This window comes from Rhopilema esculentum, chromosome 11 (genome assembly GCF_057945365.1).
Source record: "Rhopilema esculentum isolate cy_ngs chromosome 11, ASM5794536v1, whole genome shotgun sequence".
Taxonomy (NCBI): domain Eukaryota; kingdom Metazoa; phylum Cnidaria; class Scyphozoa; order Rhizostomeae; family Rhizostomatidae; genus Rhopilema; species Rhopilema esculentum.
In genome coordinates, this window is record NC_142825.1 from 15998381 (window position 1) to 16024320 (window position 25940).

Here is a 25940-nt window from a genome sequence, read left to right on the forward strand (position 1 = left end):
CAGGTAGTAAAAATGATCCTGAGGAAATGCGTTAATTGCAAAAAAATACAAGGGCTTTCGTATGGTGCTCCGAGTCAAAGTCAGCTACCAGAGTTTAGAGTTCAAGAGAAGCATGCATTTTCATCTGTGGGTATCGACTTCGCAGGTCCACTGTACGTAAAATCCAGCTCTTCACCATCAAGGAAGGTCTATTTAGCCCTTTTCACGTGCGGGATTTCACGAGCCGTGCATCTAGAAGTAGTTCCAGACCTTTCTACAAGCGCCTTTCTTCGTTGTTTCAAGAGATTTGTCAGCAGACGTGGAACGCCAAGTATTATCGTTACTGATAACGCCAAGACATTTAAGGCTGCTTCCAAACAATTACAGGCTATGTTAAAATCCACAGAAGTGCGAACATATTGCAATTCAAGAAGAATAAAGTGGTACTTCAATCTCTATTGTACCCTATAGAAGTAAATCAAAGACGCACAGTTACCGAAGTCGAGGACGTAGATCACAAAACAGATGAAAGACCAAAGCGAAAAGCCGCCATGATAGCGAAGGAGCGAATCGATATTATTGACCAGCTCGACTATCTTATGTGAACCTTGAATGAACGCTGGCCAAAGGGGGAGTGTAGGAAATTGTGAGCGCTCCTTCCTATCTCTCTCTCTCTCTCTCTCTCTCTCTCTCTCTCTCTCTCTCTCTCTCTCTCTTTCTCTCTTTCTTTTGTATATAGTTGTTGTTGTTGTTGATTGAATTCAGTTGAAAAGAAGATTTCTTGCTTACGAACGACGACAACGTGAACGACGTGAATTATATCTCAAAAAGAACTCGCGATAGATGCGAACGACAGTCACGATGAAGGAAGATAGATGCGAACGATTCACGTAAAGAACAATATTCAAAATAATACTAAATCAAGACCTTGATGGACCGAGGTGACTTCGTTAAAATTCTTACGTTATTTTCTTCTCTCTGGACGTTAATTCTTCTCTCTGATTAATAATTCGTGGTTGTTTATGTCATTATATTCGCTGATGTTTATACTTTATCTTGCATATAAATTCGAATAAGAAATTATACAGTCCTCTGACTTTGATATAGAATTTGATCTTCAAGACGAATGAACCTATATGGTAATTCTAACCTGCCAAGTAAATAGATCTTAACTATTTACATCTTAGTAGTGATTCCTGGCAGGTAATTCTCTAAATATTTTCCCAATCCATATGAACATCAATATCTTGAAGAGGCTCGTCTTCAATTTCCAGCATAATATCTTCAACCTCAAAATCTTTGAAAATGTTTCTGACGACAGAGAGGACTGCAAGTTTGTGACTCTTTCGCCAGATCTCAGCAAAATGCATTAAATCCTCTAGCAATGAAATGCTGATAGATGCAGCTAGGATCTGTCGTATTTGAAAATGACCAAACTCACAGTGAACTGAGACAGGGCAAAAACCGCCTTTAGCATCAATGAAGTTGCTGTGATCTCTTCTTTAAGTTTTAATAGCTGTATCTGTAATTCAGCTTGATCAACATCACTGACTTGGCGTGTTAATAGTGGCTGATAATTCTCAGTGTCTTGTTTGGTAAACAAATTTTTCTCTGGAACAAATTTTTGGCAATCAACTCCACAGCTGCAACTTTTTGAACAAATGTCACAACATTTGTATTGTTTGGGTAGGTTACTAGTGGAAAATGAAGTAAAGTACTTTCCCATGGCTTTTCTAGACGGCAGCTATTTGCATGAACAATTTCCTGAATAGTTTTGTCACAATTTGCAGTGAGAATTCCATTATAGAGTATATATGCTGTGGAGTCTTCTCTTTCCCTTTCAATTCGACCTGTTACCTGGAGCAATGCTTCCATGGACAATGATGGCCCAAATGTATGCTTCGTGGAAATCCTTTACAATTAATGCCCATGCCAAAGGCAACAGTACAAATCAGCACTCTCAAATGACTTTCTGCATTTGTCATTTCTTTCACAATATGTTCCTTTACAGCATCTGAGGTGCCAGCATGAAACATGTCAACATACCGTCTTTTTGGAAAACAATTTTCTCCATCATACAAAGCATCGCCAAGCTCAATTGAAAAATTCTTTCCAAGTTGTATGTGGTTGTGTGGCTTAACTGAAGCATTGAAAAAATTGCAAATTTCATCTCCCGAGTTGCAGTAGCTGTGAATATTGCAAACTGTGTATTGGAGAGTAACAGAGACTTCAGCTCAACAAATTTGCTATACCATTGACGGAATGGTAGAGAGACTTTCTGTGATGTACCCCTAAAATTTGTAAGATATTATACCATAAAGATATTGCAATAAATTTAAGTCACGACAAAATTCTTCTTAGCTAATTTAAGAGAAGTTTACATACAAAGTCAAGTTTAACTATTTAAAGTTCAGGTATGGTCAAAAACTTTGCCAATTTTGAAATAAAAATGCTTCTATTGGTAAAATCAGAATCTATTATTAAAATAAATGAAAACTGCAGTTACTGATGTGCTTTTCTGCCAAATACTGACGAAAAATTCCAGTGAAATCAGTAAGTGTCACTAATGTTTTGACTTATGTTTTTAATGCAAAAACAAAACAAAAAGTAGTTGCAGCAAAAACAACATGGGCCATGGAAACGAGTCTGGCAGATCTATATACAAATTCAGAGTAATGCTTCACTACAATAATCGATTTACATGCCATTATGACTGCCAAAATAAGGTAAGTAAAATAAAATAAAGATAAATTAAAATGCGCATGTGAGTTCTCATCAAGTTTTACCATGTTCTGTACATTGGCTCTGTGGGGATTGAGGTTTCAGGGCTCACGAAAAATTTTACAGCGAAATATTCCCCAAACCTAATCACACAAAGAATAGGAAATGGTTGTCTTTTTCAATCTTACCATTGCACCCTGCAGTGTGCTTCATCAACAACAATGGCAACGCAGCTCTCTCTGAATGATGCCGATGAAGCAAGAGCCTGCCATCTTTTCATCGACAAGAAGGTCTCAGGCGACACATACACTAAGCTATATACTTCTTATTCAACCAAGGCTAAGGTTTCCTCCACTTGTGCTTCTTCAAGGTCAGTGCATAGTTAATAGAGGAGAACTCTGGTTATGAAACACGGCGCACTTCAAAGGCCCACCTCATTGTTCTCCATTGGAGGTTGAACTCGCGTGTCAGGTGACCATGACCGTGCACAAGTTTGATCAAAACATGGCGGTTGTCAGTGACGAATTCGTATTTGGAGACGATTTTGATGCTTTTTTGGATGCCCTCGAAGACGATGATGCGGTACAAGAAGAATTCAATGCTGCCATAGAAAAGGTGTGTATTGATGCTGTATGTAGGTGCCTCATCACTATAATTTTCCTGAAAACGCCTGTATCGATAGTTGTGCATAAGTCCTTTTCACAACGATAAAAACGTCCTATCCAGATTCCCTAGTTTTACCTAGCCTAAAAGTTTCTAATATGTATTTTAGCATAAACAATTTTGGTGTTAGCATTAAGATATAGAACCTTAGGTGCAAGTTAATGATTTATTGCCCAATAGCCGGCGTGAGTGTTACATGGATTTCACCCTCAGAAAGAACTTAGAATCGATGTTAGGCTTCAATACCAACGCAGCACAAATTTCAAAATTAACTCAGAACGCAATAGTTGAGAATTCCAAGCTCTAACCCCTTTATGCTAAAATAGGAACTGGGCTATGACATTATTTCCATAAATGTTCTTTTAAACTTTATATACCTTACAGGAAAGATTGTCTGAATATGAATTCATAATGGTAGCATATTCTTAGGCATAATTATTACTTTTCTAGGTTGAAAAAAAGACAGCCAATGTGAAAAGTGTGGCAAAATATGTAGAACTATTGCAGGCATGAAGAGGCACATAACAGCAAAGCATCCTCAAGAAAACAACAATGGCCACACAGAGAGTTCAACATTGCAAAATTGCAATATGTTAACTCCTGCTATCCTAAAGTTTTGGCTGAGAATGCAGCTACTAAAATTAGAAACAGTGCTGTTTTCTCTAAACCAATTCAGCATGAACTCTCAATTTATCAGCTGACTGAGCTTGAAAAATGTAGCCCACAGTTCAAAATTCTTTACGATATATACAACTCTTTTCAAAAGAACAGGGATTCAGAAAAGTTCTACGCAAGTTTTTATGCGTCTGTCCCATTGAAATCAAGAGATTTCTTTCCAGGCCTGGCATCAAATGCAGCAACTTTACTTGCTACCAAGCTTGCAGATATGATGATTGTTCATTTGAAAGAATTGACCCAGAAAAATCCAAAAATACATTGTAAAGAAGTGTGTGAAAGAGAACTAGGAGGGCTACAGTATATTGGAGGGTATGTTTTGCATAACCTGCACAAAAATACAGAAATGAAAAAAATTGGCGTTCATTAGAATGCCAGCATTCGATGGCAATTTCACATGCCTGTAAAGCAGATGATGCAGACACTTCAGACAACCGCCTTGTTGCATGTTAAACAGAGGCGGTCTTTGGGCAATCAAAAAAGAATTGGAGATGGTTTTTTTAATAACAGAACAATACTTCAGGGCAGACAAATCAACATCTGGAGTTGAAAAGTTAAATTTTCAAGGTATAATTAATGCAGCAATGAATGATGATCATCTCAACAGCTTGTTTGCTTCTGTGGTTTCAGAAATTGACATATGCCCAAGCTCCTACTTAGTCAAAGATCTGCTCTTTAGTATCCTCTCTTTGTATGTACGTGTACGTTGCTTTTCACATGCACGTGATATTATTCAGCAATACAAATTGCACTCAAGACAAGTGCGATCTAAAGGATTAAGAGCCGAAATAAAAAGACAAAGTGGTCATAAATCAAAAGTTCAAAAATAGGAAAATGATATTGTTGTTATAAAACTGGAAACAATTTTCTTTATTATTTAAATACATTTAACATCTAGCTGGCACAGTTCTGATTTTAGTAACTTTATACATGTTGTGACTAGTACCTTAATTTAAGTAATTTTAATAGAATTTGCTATCTCATGATACAGGATGTCTCATAAAACAAATGGTTGCTTCCTTGTCAAAATTTAACTTGAAAGTTTACTTTGAAAATTGCAGTTTGTGTTTGGGATTACCACATTGGTGAAGCTTATGACACAGGGAAGACCAAAAGAAAAGGGTTAAGAAAGTTTGTGCATAGACCTCTAAATCATCTATCATAGATAACAAGTGCACAGGACTGCCAAAAGGGGAGGGTAGCCAGGGCAAGTGCTTAGGGCCCAGGCTTATTTTGGAGCCAATAATTTTAGAATCTATATTAATTATCATATTCAAGAATCTGTATTCATTGTCAAGCAAGACCAATTGGTTGGCCCAGGGAACAGTCTTGCTCTTGGTCGCCGTGCAAGGGCAGACTGACAGCTACTCAGGTTGCCATATATTTAAGAATTACATTACCCTTAAAGCAACTAGTTATCATTTCTAAATAAACATTTTGGCTGCGAAACCATCTCTGAAAGAGAAAATGACAGTCGTGTTGCCAGACAGCATCTAGAATATTCATGTAGAATGGAGTTAAATAAAAGTAAAGCTTGAGTAATACTGTTCATAAGATTTGTAAGAATAAGGATGCTTAGGAGCTTAACAGTAAGGGTGTGCACACTTGAATAACTGTTTATGCTCAGTACAAACTAAAACAGATAAAGTCTAATAGTCAACCTATTTATTGAAGCTATGTTTGATTTTTCGACAGGGCACTGGGTCATTAGAAACATTCCACCATGATCTGGATTTATCTTTACTCCCTCAAGTATTTCCACTTTCACATGAAATTGACCTTTGTGTGCGAATTGTATTTGCATTGTATCCAAACTGCCGAATGTCAGGATTGTCATTCCTCCTACCAAGTTTTCGCTGGTTGCCAAAGTATTCCTCTACGGGATCCTGACAGAATCTTTCTGTCAAAACAAAATCAACTCCTTGACATATCAAATATTTGGTGGCCTCTATAACTGAATATGTTGTTATTTGCAATCCCTCGTAAGTTTGTCTTGATAGAAACATTTTTGCCTTACAATTTTCTGTAAACTGCCCAGGCCTATGATCCACACAACCTTTCCATGAAGATAAATTGGCTAGAAATTCATTCTCAAGCCAGTTAAATCTGAAATCATCTTCCATGGTGTATGGTGCAAGGTAAGGTTTTCTCTTGAGCAGGTGCTCTTTTCTGCTACGTACATTCAGACAGTCGAAAAACTTGTCGAACATTTCACAGAATTTTGCAGTTCCGGATTCTGCATGGCTGCCATATTAATATAGCACTGAAGAAACTGATGCACTTAAGATTTGTGCTGCAAGGCTAACCCTCATAACTGAATATGAGGTTAGCTTGATGTGGTCATAGGAAAGACGTGGCAAAAGCTTCAGGCCATTATCAATATCACTGTGATACCAATTGGCGATATACTCCCATAACAAATAAAGGCCATCATTCCACATATAGCGGGTGCAAGAACTCGATCCTGAATAGTATAAACAGCTTCGTGCTGTCTTAACTAGATGTGGTGCATCTGAGAAATATATATACCTCTCTGGAGCATATAAGTTGGTTGTGCGATAGCAAACATCCTTTCCTGCATTACCATCAAGACTTTTGTGCATATTAAAAAGCTTCCTGTTTTGAGAAGCACCATCAGCAGTAGCTCCAATGACCATCAACTGACATGTATCCTCAAGAATGCAAACAGCATCCCAGAATAATGGCATCATTTGTGCAGCAGTGACAGAGCTTGTTGCAAAGTAAGCCAAGCAAAATTTAAGCTCAGTGCAAATGCCTCTTATCAAAAAAACCAAGGCATGTGATGCAATGTCATCAGCTTTGTCTAAAGTAGCGTAATTGGTATCTGGGTCACCTAGGTCAACATACCCAATAGGTTCTCCTGTGATTTTATCAAAAACAAGGTTAGCCATTACTTTCATCTCATCCATAAGCAAGACTACATATCTTTGCACTCCAAAATATTTTTCTGTCTCTTTAATTAAAGTACATATGACTTTCTCTTGGAAACCTGGCTTTGGACGTATCCAATTCCTATAGTCTTTCAAGCGCCTTTGACTTGGCAACACCAAGACATTACTCTGACGAAGTTATTCATAGCAAGAAGGAGATTTAGCAGCCAAAGAAAGGCAGAATCGAATCAACATTGGATGATATCGTACTCCATTTCTGCTTCTGCTAAAAAGCTTCTTTTGCTGCTGCCAGAATAGTGTCATAAATGGAGATAAAATCTTCTCAGAATTGTCCAGAATTTTAACAAAGTCATCACTCAACTCTGGGTCAACAGGAACACTAGACTTTTAATTTCAATTTTCATTTCCTCTATTTGCCTCTCAAGTTCTGCACATATCAGTCTTTGTTCCTGAAGTGTCAGTTTTATTCTCTCTGGTGCTGTCTTTGACACTGGTGCATTTGGATGTGCAGGCTTTGCAAGATTCTTTGACTTTAATTCATGTGATTTATTGGCTTTTGCAGCTTGCTGTGCACATGGTAAACACTGCTCACCTGGAGAAATGATACTGCACCAGATGGAGCGCCAGTACTCTTTTCTTGGATACTGCTTAGAGCTTTCATCCATAGATAATCTTTTCTTTGCAACGTATTCATCTGTTAGGATAGCCATTTGAATTAATCGAAGAAAATAACTACGACTTAAATGAAGTGGAAGGTCAAATAAATCGATGACTCAGTTTGGCCTAAAGAAGAACAGCGTATTATCCCTTTAGGATAACCGGTCAATATATATAAAATAAAACATAATATATAAATAAGACACTTACAAACTTCTATCTCATGTGGGTGGAAGTGTTCTTCGCAGGTGTGAACTGTGTCCTGTTCTATTTGCCTTTTAAAATTTGCATCCAGTTCTCTGTGCTTTTTTAATTCATTCAGCCATGAGCCCGCCACTCCTGGTAGGGCTTCGAAGGACGATTTGGGACTTTAAAGATCCCGATCCCTTTAGATCTCCAAGATTTTCCACAACCATTCACCGAGCAATTATCTCCTGGCATATTGACGTAAACATAAGACGGGGCGATCTATTTATCAAAAGGACATCCAAACTTTCACCAAAAGTCCTACCATGCCTAATTGCTCTAACATTCAACGCAAAGACTTGTGCACTGTCATTGTCACGTGACTCGAAATAAATCGAACAAAGAGTTCTTCTTTTGAAGTGCGCCGCGGTTCATAACCAGAGTTCTCCTCTATTAACTATGGTCAGTCAGAGCAACAGAACTTACTCCTGTCTTGGTGCGTAGGAATTCAACCTGATCTTTCATTAATGCTTTCAACGGTGAAATCACTAAAACAGTACTTGATTGGAATCATCTGGAAAATAATGACCTTTCCGAAGCCAGTTGGGGCACTAACAAAAATATCTTTTCCAGAAAAAAACTGTTGCAGCGCTGCATGTTGATCGCTGTGCAAATTTTTATGCAGATCTTCTATAGGAAAGAAGCTGCAGGCTACCTTCAAAGCGTCTTCGAATATTTCTTCGTAAATCCACATTGGCGAAAGGGTGAAATGGCATTGCAATAGGCCCTAACCTTGCATTCACATTAAAAATTTCGCATAAATTATATTCCAGCTTTCCAGAATTTAATTTATGCGAGAACACGGATATCTGCAATACACCACTTGGGCTAACCGCGCTGGTAGGATCGATCGGGAGACTGGGCCGAGATTTGGGTTGTAAAAAAATTCTTACCTCGGCAGTCACAGCAAGGAATTGTATGAAATCTGTTCAGGTACTGCTAAAACTGTGCAATAAAGTCACTGATTGTTACATTTTCTCTCGAATTTATTCATCTTATTGTGGTTTGTGAACTTCGGAACAGCTTTCTTCGAAGCTTTTATAAGTACTTAGCTCGCACGCCGCAATCTTTCGGTCTTAATTGCTGTTTCGCACTTAGGGCCATTTGTACAGCACGAGTTGTCAGCTATGGTTAATGGTAATTGCGCTGTTTTTGGTTGTGTAAGCAGTCAATACCGGCTGAAAAAATGGAAGAAAGTTCCGTGTGGAGAGCATCCAGGAACGTTACATGAAGAATGCCCTTGTCCGCGGCCATACACTTTGCATTGTTTTCCAAGCAAACTTTTAAATGCTGAATCAAGAAATGAGTGAATTCGACTTATGAACAGAACCACTAAGAAGAACACTGCATGGGTACCAGGTGAAAGTGATTTAGTTTGTTCCCTGCACTTTATTGATGGGAAGCCCAGCTTACAGAATCCGAATCCAACCCTAAACTTAGGATATCAAAAGGCTGCCAAGAAACCAAGGAGAGCTTTGATTCGAAAGAACCCTCAATGTGCTGACTGTGTGATTGAGGCAGGGGAAGAGTCATCTGAAATGGCAAATATTTCAGATTCAGATATGCCTGTTGAATCAAGCATCTGTGAGCAATGTCTTGAAAAGGACACATTAATTTCAAGTCTGTCAGAGCAACTCCAGGCACTATCTCTTGAGGAGAATAAATTGAAAAGCCAAGTTGAAGGTCTCACAGCATCTTTGAGGTCACAAAGTCAGACACAACAATTTTCCTGCTCTTCCATTAAAACTGATAAAAAAATTAAGTTCTACACAGGCATAACAACAATTGCTATGTTTAACTTGATTTTTATTTGGATCAAGCCCTGTCTACCAAGAATGATTTTCTGGCAAGGAAGTAAGCGTATTTTTGCTTCTAGAGTATCACAAACAAGAAGGCGTTTCCAGAAGGTTTGTGGGAAGGATCAGTTCTTATTAGTACTAATGCGACTACGGTTGGGATTATTTAATGAAGACCTAGCTGACTGATTTTGCATTTCCCCAAGCACATGTTCTGTTATTTTTATTACTTGGGTCAAACTTCTAAGCAAGATGTTTGGTGAATCATTGTTGACTTGGCTTCCAAGAGATGTTATCAGATCAAATTTGCCTGCCATGTTTGTGCCAAGATATCAAAAAGTTGCTTGCATTATTGACTGCACAGAAATTTTCATTGAACAACCAAAGTCTGTTGATAGCCAAGCATCTACATGGTCAGAGTATAAAAAGCATAATACTTTGAAATTTTTGATTGCTTTTGCTATCTCAGACTGTTATGGTGGAAGGACAACCGACAAACATATATGCCAAGACAGTTCTTTTTATAAGCAGCTGGAGTATGGGGATGAAGTTATGGCACACCGTGGTTTCCAGATAAGGGAGGATCTCCTTCATTATTATTGCAAATTGAGTGTCCCACCTGGGGCACGAGTCAAGTCCCAGATGACAAAAGAGGAATGCATGAAAACAAAGGAAGTGGCTAATCTGAGGATTCATGTTGAGAGAGCCATCAATAGAATTAAAGAATTTAAGATCTTGAAAAACATTCTCCCTATAAATATGCTTCCTCTTGCAGATGATATTGTGAGGACTTGTGCCTCACTTTGTAACCTTCAGCCACCACTGATTAAAGAGAAGTTGTAATAAAAACAATCATGACAAAGTAGTTTTCATTGTTACAAAAGTAATTTTCATTAGTAATTTTCAAAAGTAATAAAGAAAGTGATTTTCATTGTTACAATATGTATCTACATATATATGTATATGAACTAACCTATATATCAACATATATTCAACAGCTTGATACTATACTATATACTATACTATATACTGTTCTATATACTATACTATATACTATAATATATACTATACTATATACTATACTATATACTATACCATACTATAGGAAGCTGTTGAGTACATGTTGATATAAGGAGTAAAAAATTTACAGTTTTGTATACACTATAGCAAATATAATACATGTGTAAAATAATAACGTTGAGTAACATTCTTGAAGACTTATATATATAGGTCTTCAAGAAAAACACTCTCATGTAAACATTTTGACTGAAGTCTCCATCAGTAATACTTTATAAATAGAATCAAAGAAAACAATTTTGTAAGACTTCAAGTATTATACTTAACAACAGAATTGAATTTATAAGCCAATGTAGACATAAAAAATATTGATTATCAATCTTTGAGTAGCTTTTACAATTTATTTTAGTCATGCACAATCGACTTTATTTGGTTAAGTGTTCTATATTTGTTTCTACCCTTATATCTTGCTTGATGTTAGTGTGTGTTGTTCTATACACCTGATGATTGTTTGCACATAAAACTTGAGAGTTGTGTTATAAGAGTTTGTTTATTTGAGTCTAACTGGTTGAGCACTTTAGACAGCCATATGAAAATTATGATATGATATAAATATACATTAAGTATATCTATATTTATAGTGTAATAATATATTGACATATTTCATATTCTATCTTTAAACAAGTTAGGAATATAATGATTTAAGTAAAAACTTTCAAAGTCTTCTTTTATCTGCACCCAAAAATCATTGTTAAATGCAAGTTTCTGTCTAAAATGGCCATACCATGTCCACACAAAGAAATGACAACTCTTTGTCTTTGTTGCAGCCATTTGAATTTGGCATTGTGTGTAGTATCTGTGGGCTTCATTTATTAGCAGACTATCATCAACTTGTTTCAAATATGGCAGTTTTACCTTGGGATCATAAGGTGTGGTGTGACGGATTGAAAAAGGGCATTTCACCTCTATACATGCCCTCCCACAGCAATCACATGAAACAATAGAGTCAGGGCTCCCACCAACAAATGGCATGTCTTCACATAAGAACAACCCACATGATGTTGTTTTTACATTCTTATGGTGCTTTTCAAACTCTTCCTTAAAGGATTCTATTGCAACTGGTTCCATTGCTCGTCCATACTTGGATGGCAGTTGATCAACCATATCTGTGGCCCCAGCAATTTTGGAATATATATTCTTCAATGAGTCTCTCTTAGAATCCCCCTTTCTCAAAGTGGCCATACAAGTTTTGACATCATGTCCCTTAGATCCAGTGATAACATGCTTTCTAAAGGAATGCCAATGTTGGTTATTTGCCTGTCCTCTGGTTAACATCTCTATTGTGCCTATGTCTTCCATTTTAGCCTCTTTTATATGGTTCAGGAAATCAACTCTATTGGCAGATCGCAAAAAATGTTCTTCGAATGGAATAACCTTTGCATTTTGCACCTCTGTTGCTGGTAATTCTTTCTTTGGCAGTGCTGTAAACAAAATACATTCAGACCTTTTACAGACTGTCTCAAGGGATTTTGCCATGTCCTGCAGGTTAAGCTTATACTCAACATGCTCCAAAGGGTCAAAATTCTTCTTGGGGGAGCAGTTCAATTCAACTTTCTTTTTAACTATTCCTCCTAAAGTGGTCCTCTTTAACTTTAAATCCTTTATCTTTACTGGCTTCACAACTTTGTTGTTGGGTAACCATTGGCAGGGCCTTGAAGTGCAAGAAGGATTGTTAAGTCCCATTCTGCTCACAGTCTCAATCCTAAAAAGAGCTGCTACAACATGATGCATGTCTGAGACAGTCCAGCCATGCATGAGCAGTGTGTTGAGACAATGTTTCCATTACATTTCCCTAAACAGATCCATAGTTTATGTGGGGTATCATTGATTCGCTGTGATGGTCTGCAATTTCCCTTGAGAAAACAGAACTCACTATCATCAGCAATGGGATGAAAAAGTAATGGTGATAGCCAACCCTGCGAATAGTAACTGTAGCCCTTTGACTGTTTATAATCAGAGAGATCATTACTGGAGAGTTCATTTGGATGAAATGACAGAAAGTTATAAATATCCGTATAGAGAGTAACAGGCCAAAACACCGTTCCGTCCTCTTCATTCAGCCAGCCATTTGCAATGCCAAAAGGATCAGGCAATGTCGTACGTCTGACATCAAGCTTCTTCTTGTAATCTGTCACAATCTCACGCTCAACCTCTTCAGCCGGCTTTATCACAGAACGTCGTTTTTGATAGCAACAAATACTCTCGCAACTAATTCCTCTTTTCTACCAGTTGTCTTTAGTCCTCGAAGTCGTAAGAAACTTTTCAACTTGTCAACTTTCATCCCAGACAATTTCGCTAAGTCGGCATCCATCGTTTGACATAGGCCCAAAATTGTGTATAATAGTTTGCGCTCAATACTGTGGTGTGTGAGCTAAGTACTAATAAAAGCTTTGAAGAAAGCTGTTCCGAAGTTCACAAACCACAATAAGATGAATAAATTCGAGAGAAAATGTAACAATCAGTGACTTTATTGCACAGTTTTAGCAGTACGTGAACAGATTTCATACAATTCCTTGTTGCGACTGCCGAGGAAAGAATTTTTTACACCCCAAATCTCGTCCCAGTCTCCCAATCGATCCTACCAGCGCGGTTAGCCGAAGTGGTGTATTGTTCGCAGATCTTATTCTCCTACAGAATATGGACTGCGACGTAGGCTATATCAGTTCAGAACTTCGAATAAGGTTTGAATCTACTCTACAACATATCATGTTAGTTGTCTGGCATTATTTTATCTCCTCCCTGTATTAATATTATTTTTGTTTCATAGGTCCATATTTCATATAGCTGTAAATCTTTGTTTGTGATTGTGGCATTTTAATCGAAACAAAAATCCACCATGTGATGATTGTTGGAGAAGACTTGCTCAGTTCAGTTTTATATTTAACTTACCTAATGATACATAAGTAAATTTGTATTGATAAGTATAAGAAATTGGATGGAGCTTTATAATGTTGCTTGACTAATTACTTTATAATGGCAAGTCAATTTGTGTCCAGCAGCAGGTTGGTGGTATCCTTTTGTCAACCTGTAAACTCATTTACCACATCAAACTTCATCCAAAATTGTGGGAATCAGTATTTTTGCATGGTATTGAGAGTGATGTTTCTGCAAGTATGCTTCTGGAACAGTTGGAGCCAAATTATAATGAAAGGCAATTGAAAAGGAACATTGAGACTGATGCTTTCTTTCATTTCTGTAAATTTGCCCATTCACTGCAATGTGGTGGTAAGCTTGAGTCTGTATGTTTTGATAAGAGCTTTAAGTAGACAGTGGCGAAGCTGGACTCCCATGGATGGTCGTGCCCATTGGCCTCTGCGCAAAAGAAATGAGCCTCCACAATATTATCAAAAAAAATATTTCAGTGATCTAAGGAGCTCATATAGCAATTGCATGGCACTGCATTACTTTTCTGACAAGATAGAAACAAACTAAAATTAAAAGTATAAAAGCTGCTTTTGTGTCTCCCCTGCCTCTAGCTGATACTCAAAATTCATTTTCTTCCCAAAGTGTGATGGAGGTTCCTGGAAACTTTTTTTTATTTTTGGTATTATTGACCCAAATATCAGTTCACAGGATAATAAAGCTTGAACAACAAACTTTTTCTAAAATTTTATCAAATTATTGCAACTATGGGACCAAAATATACACCTGTGGACTCAGATTTCAAATGTATAATGATTGCAAGCACTAATTGTTTTGCACACATAAAATTTAGAATTTCATTCAAAAAATAGACAAAAGTTTGGCTTTAAAGGCAAACTTGACTGTGAAGTGCAAGACATGTATCAAGAATTAGATGACAAATGAAACAGAAACATTAGAATATCTGCTGAAGACAGTAGTGTCATGCAGCATTATTGATCTAACCACAGTTAAAAAGCACTAAATAGTGAGTGGCAGAATGAAGGCAATCTTTCTTTAAAATCCTTGAGACCTGTTTTTTCATCAGGTTTGTTGCATAAAGATTTATAGGTAGCCACTTTGTTAAGCTGAACCAAACCACTCACAGATATTCACCAATCAATTAGATACTTAATTTAAGGTTATGCCTTATGAGATAATGATAAACTACACCACGTATGACAATATTTGAAAGTTGCATAAGATGAAATAACCATTATAAGGTTTGAATAAAATTCCAATTGAAAAGCAGCATTAAATTAATCATTGAAAAACAGATCATGACAATTTATGAATAAACAGGGCAGCATACACAAATGAAGAATGTTCAATAAATTTCTTCAGTGTCCAGCTGGGTGGAAATACTGAGATCAGATGACTGGGGTCACAAATTTAATACAGAATAATCATGAGCCTGAGAGTTATTTGCAGACAACAGTGTTTCTTGAGCAAAAAATTAAGGGGGGAATGTGTAATAGCTTAAAGATTATTTCGCCCTGCTTATTTAAGACAAACTGACTAATTCATGGAGAAAGTTACCTATATTGAGGAAAATATATGCACACCCAAGAAAAGTGCACACAACCAAATTACATGGAAAGCAAGGGAAAAAATCAGAAAATCACTAGGCTGAGCTTGAAAACATATCACCAGAAACATAAACAAAATCATCAACAGGTTGATCAATGCTATTTCATTTTTCCTTTTCACGTGTTTTAAGGAGGGTAAAACTCCAGTAGAGCTAATTTGCAAAAGAGGTTTTCTACTATAAATACTTTCAAAATTCAGAACTTTCTACTGGGAAGATTCTAGTCCAAAAATACATTAAACACCTCATAACTAATGTAAAATGAATAGATATTTATGTACATTTTGCCCCAAATGTTCATAATACTTTCGTCTTGAACACCTAAGTATACTGTTGTCAAAATAAATATTGATTATTTTATTGATTGATTAATTGAGTTTATCCCTTTCGGTGTGCGTCTCTCTGGTACAAATCCGAGCGAAAAACTGCCATATTTTCCATTCTGATCATGTTAAAAACATCCAGTTGATATTCAAATTATTGTCCATTTTCTAGATAAGATAGCATAGCATCTTGCACATTTGAAGATCTTGATTCTGTTTAGGTGAATGAGAACTTGTTCGCCTACCAAAGAGATCCATTGGATTGATTCCGTATAGGCTGAGTCAAAATAACTATGAAACAATCCCTCCACAGTCGTTAACCAGTTTCCTGATAAATTACAACGGTTTATTGGACTGGAACATTTACATGCACCATTCAAATCACCCTGATATCACACCAACATCCACAAAACGCCTGCAGTATTGACAAGTAGGCCCCAATGATACAGGGTGCAGATAGTCTTGCCTTCAGAAACGGACACGACCTCGTGATTGATTTCCTCCAGCTTCAGCCAATCAAATGCTGGAAATCGTACCTCAACTATTATTTTTATTATGACGAGGTCGTGCTCATTTCTGAGGGCACGACTAGCATTGTTTTTCTCTATTGTTGGGCACGACCAAACATAGGCTGTCCAATTGAAGCTTCTATTGTTGGGCACGACCAAATCACAAGGTACCAGATTTTGGGCACGACCAATATGAAACCCTGTGGATTTCTACTCTGCTCCTGAAATAATTCCAGGGGCCCTGGGCGATTCGAGTAGAATTCATATATGTCTGCGGGATAAGCTTGATCGATTTGTCGATTATACGACTAATTATTGTCTATATTTGAAAACTTTTCGCGGAGCAAAATAAATTTTTGCCAATATGTGAAAACCTTACTTTTGGAAGTTTGTGGTCGTGCCGGGCAGGACGGGCACGACCTTTGGCTTCGCCACTGTAAGTAGAGTGGATTCAATATTGCTAAAACTACTTTGATTCATTTGCACTAGGCCAGTGAGCAAGTAAAGCTGACAAAAGTACTGCAGTGCATACCAGTGATAAGTTTCAAACAATATTTTTTAACATAGGATGACTCACATGAAGAGTACCATATAATTTACATGGATAGTACCATCTTATTCACACGAATAGCACCATGTTACTAGCTAAATTGTTACAGTGGATTACTGGCTCATCTTCAATTTCCACACTTTGATAAATATGGATATGGCCAAATCCTGCCACGCCCCATTTTTTAGTTGATGAGAGCCTTTTGGAAATTTTGTGAGCTTTGAGTTTGACGTAAATTGTGTGTAAAAACAGTGTTATTGCATGTGATAATAAACAAAAAATTGAAGAATAACTTTAAGCAAGTTTTGGCATTCCCTATCTATTAACTATAATCTTATTGTCCTAATCATAATGTGGTAACAATGCTCTTAAAGGGCTTAACAGTTTCTGAATATCCTGCTAAATGTCTGGAAAGTTTAAGCTCTCAAATCTGTTTGTTTGGAAAATAACACTGATGTCTCCTCCATCTATCTCCAGTGAACAGCGCCAAGATTTGGCATTCATTAAATCAAGAAGATTCTCTGCAAATGTTCAACTAGTAACAATTGATTACTGAAAAGGCTGAGAGTTTGGTTTGGTTGCACAAAATGATCCTGTTCGCTGATTTAATGTCCAAAAATGGCCTTTTGTGCCTGTCACTTCTCCATATAGTGCAACAACATTAAGGCTGTGTTGAGAATACAATCTTTAGTTTCGTAATCAACAAAAACAATGGCACATTATAGTTATTTTTACACAAAGTGCGAACACGCATTGTTTATATTACACAATAGATTTATTAACAAAGACTTGTTTACGCACATTCCCACGTTTTTGCTGTTGGTAGTTGTTGAGTTAAATACGGTGAATTTATTGATATTACGATATGGAACTCATTACTAATCTTCTATTAGAATGATCTCAGGGCAACAATTCTTAACAGGCTGAAAAACCCTGCCATTGCCATAAAATGTTCTGGAGATTAACATGAGTCGTGGCTGCTTGGCAATAAGCTTTTCCTTGCATTTTACTGACAGAGAATTACCTCCCAGCTCGTGGATCTAGGCACAGCAGCACGGCCATTGATGCCTCCCGTTCGGGTTCACCTAAAACACAGGGTTTGGTCATGCTCAAAGTTATGAGCATGTTTTCACCTGAATTTCTTCTACTATAAATAATACTTGTGCAAATTTAATGTCTTAATAAAAACTGATATTTAAAGATTTTACATGCTACAAACACTCTGCTACAAGCAGTTTTGCATTTAACAGTATGGCTGTGTTATATCAAAACAAGTTAATGCATATTAGATAATATTTTGGAAATACTATCCACAACTGAGTAAATAAGGACTAAGACGTTTTTTAAATTATAGATTACTTAATTCATAAAACAATTCTATAGTTAGGGGTGGGGAGTGGTGTTTATGGTTTTGGTGATGGAGGATTTATGGTTTTTTTGGAGGATGATACTATGAAAAGGGAGTTTCAAGCTTTGGTGATGTAACCTTGATAAAATTGAGCTACTGTAGACCTTTCTAAGATCTTTATTTACAAAAGCTTAAACTTAATATGTTAATTACTAAATGGAAGGTTTGATACATAGTAGCGGGCTCATCTCTGGCAGGATATGAAAGATCAGGAAAAACTTTCTTTGAAATCTCTATCAAAACTGCTTTTTGGACATCTTGAGACAGCTACTGTCAAGATTCTATCATAATTTTTGTTGTTCATACCTACTTTGCTTTTGTGCTAAAACTGTTACAGTAACAAAATTGTAAACAATCTAAGATTTTTTGAAAAACACATAATATTCCCCACAAGTTGCAAATCAAAATTGTCATAATGGCTTAAAATAAAATCAGAGAGACCAATGGAAAACAATGAGCTAAGTCATAATGCATAATTTATATTTCTTTCCTTGCATTTTTACAGTCAGAAGTTAAAGTTTGCTGATTTATTATCATGTTGAGTGAGTATTTCTAAGGCTGGGTGAAAAAGTTTTCATGATAAAAGAAATTTAAACTCATGGTATTATTGGGCATATGTATGTTTATATATGTATGTATATTAGACCTTATGTATGTTCAGAGGCTTGTATGTTGGCCATCTTTCTGTATCAGTTATTCTTCACGTACAGCCACTTTTTTACGTCAGGCAGTTAGTGGTAATGTTTTCCAACCTCCAAGGAATATATTTTTGTATGGGCTCAGGTCAAGTAGATATCTTGGTGTTAAACTCTGGAATGATATTCCAACATACATTAAAATTTCAGTGTCCATAAATATTTTCAAATCAAAACTGAAAGAATTTCTCATAAATGGTTATATTCTACATCATTATTGAGGTAATCCCTAAGGATCTTTTCAGTCTCTAAGTCCTTGTTTATTCTAATGTTTTGCGGAGGCTTTCTGGATTCTCTTTTGATTTAAAGAAAAATTTCACTTTTTAGCTTTAGATGGGGGGGGGGGGGGGCTCTCTCGATTAGTTCATCTATTAGAAAGCTCCTCCTTAGACAAATATTTTCAAATACATAATGTTTTGTAATGCTCTATGTTTAAGTTCTATGTTGTAATGTTATGTTAATAAATTTCATTCTGTATTTTAATGTATTTAGGTGTATTTGTCATTGAAATTGAATTGAATATTCACAACCAGTTATGATGATCCTATAACTACCAACTCTATAAATAATTCTTCAGCTTCTCTCCAGTTGTTTGGCATTTGAAATGAGCTGTTTTTGATAATGTATTTAAAATAAACTTGGTAGTCATTTTCTTCTTCATTATAATGTAACAAATTGTCTGCTTCTAATTTGATTATATCTTTTGAAATAGTTTTTAATAATCAATCTTCTCCACCACCTGGTAAGTAACATAATTCATCTGGTATCCCAGGAACTGTGCTATGACCTGAATTACGGATCCTATGGCTGTTCCAGTGATCTTTAACATGATCTAGATCAACTTGAATCAAAGCTGAGAAGAAAAACCATAAAGCTTCCTCTTCCAAAGTATTCCCTGGTTAAAAAAATTCCTGCTCAATTAGATCTTTAAAATAATTGATCCACCATGTGGATCAACTCCTGCGATAATAAGACCACCACCCCTCATTCTCTGATTGGCTGGTGACTTCCCATAGATATGAGCATCTGCACTTCCATGAAAATGACATTGCATGACACAAATTATGCCATTTTCAGATCCACAGTCAGTTCTTAACCTTACTGGACAGCCACCATACTTTTGCACACAGTCAAGGAAAAATCCTCCAGGAATTTCTCGTTTATTGTTGGGCCAAATTCATATTCATTTCATATTCAGGAACAATTTACAAAAATTAGATGTCAATAAAGCGATTAATATTGAAGTATAATTAGCAATTTACAATAGCATTAAAAAAATTTTAACAACCACATTATCTTTCGACTCCAACCATCAATGCAGTCATGAATTTGAAATCCAAATTGCTTAATTTTGTCATATCCGTCCAGGTGCCAAACATAGTTGGATCCCTCAGCTCTGTTTTTCCTTCTCCGCAAGCATTTTCTTTGATGTAAGTCACAACCTCCTGGATCTAGTTCCTTAACAACATCTTGAACAATACGATGTAGAACTTGCATACCTTCCATTCTTAGTGTGTGCCAAGTCGAGCAATAACCCCCATACATCCTGGGCCATCTAGTTCCTGTGCTATGCGGTTGCGGACATCATTTGAATCATATTCTGCAAGACGCCGGGAGAGTCCAAAAGCAGATAAGCAATACCTAAGTGTTCTCTCGCACATCTTTATTGTACTGAAACCCTTTAAAGAAATAGTGTTTAATGATTGACTCTTCACAATGAAACGTTAGCCTATTGTCATTCATTTTTCTTAATACTTTTCCTCCTCCACGTCATTGTTTACTTAACCTCTTTGAACTCAACACCGCTTTTCCTCTTAGGTATTCATAGTCTCGCTTTCACTATGCTTTGCGTCATTACCTCTTCTCCAATCCTTCACGGTCTTTACCTTAAAGGTCTGACTAATGATTTTCTCTATATTTTCCCATACACACCTTTCCTGTTATTCTTAATTTTAATTGGTTAAATCTTAGTTGCTAGTTCCCGTTTTTAGCTATTTAATTCTGTAACAGTTAACTTGTAAAGCAGCATAGTTGAAAATGCTTAGCTCCATGGTTCACTGGAATCGTAAATGAAACTGCTTATGTGAAAAGTTGTGTATTTCTTGGGTATCTGACCTCTCGAGTCATTCATCGCCACAATTGGTGACAGCAGAGTGGCATCAATGATTAAGTAGGGCCTAGGTGAAATAATATCTACGGTTCCTAGCCCACGTCGATGAGTTGGAGCTCTACACAGGTAGAACCACTCAGAATTAAAATAACAAGAATGGTAACGAATGAAGTGGAGTCAAGCAGTGGAAATGGTGCTAGAAGTGGTATTTTGGTGCATCCAGATAAATTTTACGGTTACCCCAATGATGATGTGCTGGATTGGTTTTGCTCCTTTGAGAGGATTGCAGGGGCGAATGGTTGGGATGTGGAGAGATGAGGCCGAAAGGTGTCTGCCTATTTGAGAGGTCCAGCAGGAGACCATTTTAAGAAAATAACCGAAGAAGAGAAGAGAATTATGATGTCATCAAAAAGTCCCTGACAGAAAGATTCAGCCCAGCCGATATGAAGAGATCAGCCTACAGCAGCCTGGCTGGGAGGAAACAAGGGTCCCAAGAATCAGTAAACGAATTTGCCTCAGCAATTCAAAGGTTAGTGCTACGTTCATTTCCGAGCAATATGAACGATGATATAATTGATATGACCGCTAGAGAACATTTTGTGATGGGTTTGCAGCCTAATTTACTTAGTAGAGTTACCATGGCCGATCCCAAAACCTTTGCAGATGCCATAAGGATAGCACTAAGGAAAGAAGATCTTGTTGAGACAAAAAATGTAAGCAGAATAAATGCCATTGAGTCGCAACCTAGCCAGTTTAACGAAGTGATTGGCCTTTTGACGAAATTGCTGGAGAACAAGAACGATTCTAATAGAAAGTTTAATATAGGTAGAGTAGATGGTAGAAATAAATTTGTAAATGGCTGCCCTGTTTGTAATTTTTGCTATAAGCCTGGCCACATCGAAAAAGAATGTTGGATAAAGTTTCCTAGGGCACGTATTAATAAGAATCAGGGAAACTAGAATCTGGTACTGTTAGTAGAGGTCAAGTAGCAGAGAAACCGTCAAACCCTCTACCTTTGCTAGGCAATAAGGAGGAGCACAAAAATGTCATTGTTGCTAATTTTATAGAAACTTGCGTTGTTGAGGAGAGTAGTAATAAAAGTAATTTTGAAGCTCCTCAAACGGAATTGAATTCGTGCAGCAGTGAAATTTTACTTTGTGGCCCAGCAAGTATCATTAACGGCTATTTAGATGATAAAACATGTACCTTTTTAATTGATACAGGTGCTTCTATGTGTATTGTTAATGAATCATTCAAAGATGCTCATTTTCCTAATATTACCTTACGCCAAGGAGACGCGAATGCTACATCGGTTACGGGATAACCTGTTAAGTTCTCTAGGGTCTTTTCCACCTCATTAAAAATAGGAAACAACGTAGTATTCCACGATTTTTACGTTGCCTCAGGTTTCCAGCATGACTGTGTGCTTGGTACTGATTTTCTCTCCAGTCTGGGTATTTCTATCGATATGTCCACTTGGTCATTAAAGTGGAATTCTGAAACCACATTTTTGTCTACCGATCCACCAGACCTTTACGGGGATGTTTCACTTTTAGAGAGGGTTGAGATTTCCCCAAGGTCTGGAGTATTCTTAATGCTACCTATAAGCCCTGAATGCCCCATAGGCTTTTTTGAGATGAATGACTCACTTTGCCAATCATCCAATGTTTATGCTGCGAGATCGCTCGTGCAGCCGCAGCAAGGGGAAATTCCTGCCAGGTTAGTTAACCCCAACACTCATGTTGCTATTTTAGAGCCCGAAACGATGATTGGTAGAGTGAAGCTAGTCACTGATATACAACGTTCGAAGGCAGACGTTGCCCAGGACAACAATGTTATCAATAGTATTAAATTACCCGTCGAAAATCGGTCTGAGAAAGAACAGATTAAGCTTAGGGATGTGCTCAGTAAATATTCAGACGTTTTCGCTTAAGTCTGATGCAGATTTAGGTTGTACCAGTGTGTTAGAACATTCCATCGATACCCAAGAACACCCACCTATATATCAAAGACCTTATCAAGTTCCTGAAAGTCAACATAAGGTTATTGAATCACATGTTAAGGATATGTCGAACAGAGGCATTAAAAGGCCTCCTAAGAGTCCATGGTCTAGCCCTGTAGTTTTAGTAGGTAAGAAGGATGCTACAACGCAATTCTGCGTAGATTTTTTAAGTTAAATTTGGTCACGTGCAAAGATTTTTATCCGCTACCACGCATAGATGAGACATTAGACACCCTAGGAGGGGCACAGTATTTTACTACCCTAGATTTAGCATCAGGATTTTGGCAACTACCCTGAAAGGAAAAGGACATGCCCAAGACAGCATTTTCCACATATTCTGGTCTCTGGGAATTTACTGTCATGCCTTTCGGTCTTTGCGGAGCCCCAGCCTCTTTTCAGCGCTTAATGGAGATTACACTTGCAGGTCTGAACTGGGAATCTTGCTTAGTCCATTTAGACCATATTATTATCTTTTCGCGCACATTTGAGGATCATTTGAGTAGGCTTGAAATCTGTTTTGACACGTTTACGTAAAGAAGGTCTCAAAGTTAAGACTAAGAAATGCACTTTCTGCGCACCAGAAGTCAAGTATTTAGGCCATATAGTCTTTAGGAATGGTCTGCAACCAGACAAAAGTAAGGTCAGCGCCGTAGAACAATTTCATATCTTACTCAGCTTAGGTCTTTTCTTGGACTTATAGAATATTATAGACGTTAAAGGACTTTCCCCTGCACACAGGGCCACTGTATCACTTAAGCAAGAAAAACGTCGCATTTGTATAGGGACCTGAACAGAAGGATGCATTTTCTTACATTACTTTTGCGCCAATTTTGCAATTTCCAGATTTTAGTCTGCCATTTTCCGTACAATCTGACGCTAGTGATAAATGTTTTGGAGCTGTTTTAGGACAAATGCAAAATGTTAACGAAGTAGTAGTTGTGTACGCAAGCAAAGCTTTAATGCGCAATGAAGCAAATTGGTCTACTATTGAAAAAGAGGCTTATGCTGTAGTTTGGTCCGTCAAGTATTTCAGGCTCACCATCTTCACTTACCATAACCCCCTTAAGTGGTTATTTACTCTTAAAAGTCCCGAGGGTAGGTTTGCTCGCTGGACAGAAACTTTAAAGGCTTACGATTTTCAGGTAGAATACAAACCAGGCAGATGTAACGCTAACACGGACGCATTATCACGCATGCCCTGTATTAATTCGGTATCAGCGCAAAAGTTTGAATTAGCGCACATATAAGAAAATCAAATAAAGGATCCCAATCTAGCACCGCTTATCACGTATTTGCAAACAGGTAAATTACCAGGCATTTTCTCAGATGATCGCAACATCTTAGCCATTGCAGATCAGTATGTCCTAGATAACAACATTCTGTACCATCTATTTAGTCCCTGCACGACGTATCGTAGGAATGAAACGCGTTGCCAGTTAGTTATACCTCGCAATCTTATCGACTACATTCTTGCAAGCATGCACAATCACGCATTTTATGGTCATTTAGGTGTAATCAAAACTTATGACAGGATTAGGCAGCGTTATTTTTGGCAAGGTATGTACAAGGACATCACTCATTGGATAGCTACATGTAAGGATTGCGCATCCCAGTTGAAGGTCCGTTTGAACACGTTTGTGTAGATGTCTTCGGTCCTTTGCCAACCTCAGACTTAGGGAATCGCTATGTTGTTGTTTTCACAGATAGTTTGACAAAATGGCCTGAAACATTTGCAATTAGATCCACAGGTGCCAAGGTCATAGCGCAGCTCTTCGTAGAAGAAATTATTTGCAGGCACGGAGCATCACACACTCTTTTATCCGATCGTGGTAAAAATTTCCTATCTAAGCTAGTTAAGGAGATTTGTGATCTTTTCCTAGTGAAAAAGGTCAATACTACCACTTACCTTCCGCAAACAGATGGCTTGACAGAGCGCTTTAATCATACGTCGAGCACTATGCTGTCTATGTTTGTAGACAAACACCAAACATCATGAAGACAGGCACTGGGACCGATTTATACTCTTTGCGCTTTTTGCCTATAGAACCGCCATGCATGATTCTACAAAAGAAACTCCTTTTTATTTAATCTACGAAAGAGATCCTTGTTTACCGTTAGATACTGTTTTTTCTGCACCCGTCAGCCTGTATACTTCAGTAGATGATTATAAACAAGAAGTCATTAGGCATACACAAGATGTCCGATATGTCGCACAGCAAAGTATCGAACAAGCTCAGTTTAATCAGAAGGCTAATTATGATAAAATTTATTATGAACGTAAGGGTTTTTGCTCATGCTGGTAATCTTAATGCAATCAATAATCACACTGATGCAACAGAAGCCCAATTTGAATACCTAGAGAACCAAAGTTGTAGATCGAACAGCAGGATCACAGGTGTTGTTGAAGACAAAAATGCTGAAAAGTCTTGGGACGGCACAGAAAGGGTTGTGAAACAAGTAATTAAGGATAAACTCAATCTGCAAGAAGACTTTGAGATTGAATGTGTCACCCTGTTAATCGAAGAAGCAATGGCCCTAACCGTTCTGGTCGTCCAGATGGCCCACGCCCGATCGTTGCCAAATTGGCAAAATGGAAGGATAAAGAACGCATATTGAAAAAAGCAAGAGAGAAAACCAGATGGAATAAAATTTCTGGTGGATTTGTCATGGCGCACAATGATCAAGAGGGAAGAACAAGTACCTGAAATGCTGGCTGCTAGAAAACAAGGAAAGATTGCTTATTTTGTTCTGGATAAACTAGTGATAAAGGACAAACCACCTGACCAGTTAAACAGAAAACATGGTTAAGTTAATGATCCAGAGGTATCATTTAGATCCTAACCATCTTAACTCAATTACGCCTAAAAACTAACTTGTGTTGTTTCAGAGGTTATGATCTGCCTTCTAGATCTCAGTTTGTGTTTGATCTTCAGCTGTATGTAGCTGTAAAGTTTGTTGTTTTTCAGTTAATTTTGATCTAGTAAACTGAAATGAAACCTCCAACATGTCCTTGTGGCATTTGCCATAAAAATATCTCTGTTAATTGCAAACAAGTGTTCTGTGACAACTGTCAATTTTGGGTCCATATTAAGTGTAACAATCTTTCTACTACGAAATATAAAGAGTTA

General features: G+C 37.3%; 3 protein-coding genes and 2 pseudogenes across 5 annotated transcripts in view; 3 read left to right on the forward strand and 2 right to left on the reverse strand.

The window, feature by feature from the left end:
- Nucleotides 1-3177: 3177 nt before the first annotated feature.
- Nucleotides 3178-3921, forward strand: LOC148959087 (uncharacterized). The gene is made up of 2 exons (XM_089111257.1): nucleotides 3178-3315; nucleotides 3814-3921. Exons 1-2 carry the CDS (start codon nucleotides 3178-3180, stop codon nucleotides 3874-3876), a joined length of 201 nt encoding a protein of 66 aa, XP_088967383.1. The 3' UTR covers nucleotides 3877-3921.
- Nucleotides 3922-9901: 5980 nt separating this feature from the next.
- Nucleotides 9902-25817, forward strand: LOC148959088 (uncharacterized). 2 transcript variants are annotated; one of them, XM_089111252.1, is made up of 2 exons: nucleotides 9902-13951; nucleotides 17075-25817. In XM_089111252.1, exon 1 carries the CDS (start codon nucleotides 9902-9904, stop codon nucleotides 10490-10492), a length of 591 nt encoding a protein of 196 aa, XP_088967378.1. In that variant the 3' UTR covers nucleotides 10493-13951; nucleotides 17075-25817. The 2 variants fall into 2 exon arrangements, with proteins under 2 accessions (XP_088967378.1, XP_088967379.1); XM_089111253.1 differs by having other exon boundaries at nucleotides 9902-13434.
- LOC148959089 (uncharacterized) lies at nucleotides 11330-13037 on the reverse strand (annotated as a pseudogene).
- LOC135693447 (uncharacterized) overlaps nucleotides 13304-25940 on the forward strand; it is a 49594-nt pseudogene continuing 36957 nt past the window's right edge. Inside the window, exon 1 of the transcript XR_016144238.1 lies at nucleotides 13304-13407. The product of XR_016144238.1 is annotated as an uncharacterized LOC135693447 (transcript). The remainder of the gene's footprint in view (nucleotides 13408-25940) is intronic.
- Nucleotides 19234-20245, reverse strand: LOC148959090 (uncharacterized). Its single transcript, XM_089111120.1, has 2 exons — nucleotides 19982-20245; nucleotides 19234-19410 (listed from the first exon to the last, which is right to left on the reverse strand). Exons 1-2 carry the CDS (start codon nucleotides 20243-20245, stop codon nucleotides 19234-19236), a joined length of 441 nt encoding a protein of 146 aa, XP_088967246.1.

Bases quoted from the DNA above. Each gene is read 5' to 3' on its own strand.
- LOC148959087 (XM_089111257.1), top strand. From the start codon at position 3,178: ATGACCGTGCACAAGTTTGATCAAAACATGGCGGTTGTCAGTGACGAA. The intron at 3,316-3,813 runs GTGTGTATTGAT...TTACTTTTCTAG, and splicing joins TCAATGCTGCCATAGAAAAG to GTTGAAAAAAAGACAGCCAA.
- LOC148959088 (XM_089111252.1), top strand. From the start codon at position 9,902: ATGTTTGGTGAATCATTGTTGACTTGGCTTCCAAGAGATGTTATCAGA.
- LOC148959090 (XM_089111120.1), bottom strand. From the start codon at position 20,245: ATGTATGGGGGTTATTGCTCGACTTGGCACACACTAAGAATGGAAGGT. The intron at 19,411-19,981 runs AAATTTTTTTAA...TTATTAAAAACT, and splicing joins GAAAGATAATGTGGTTGTTA to ATTTCAAAAGATATAATCAA.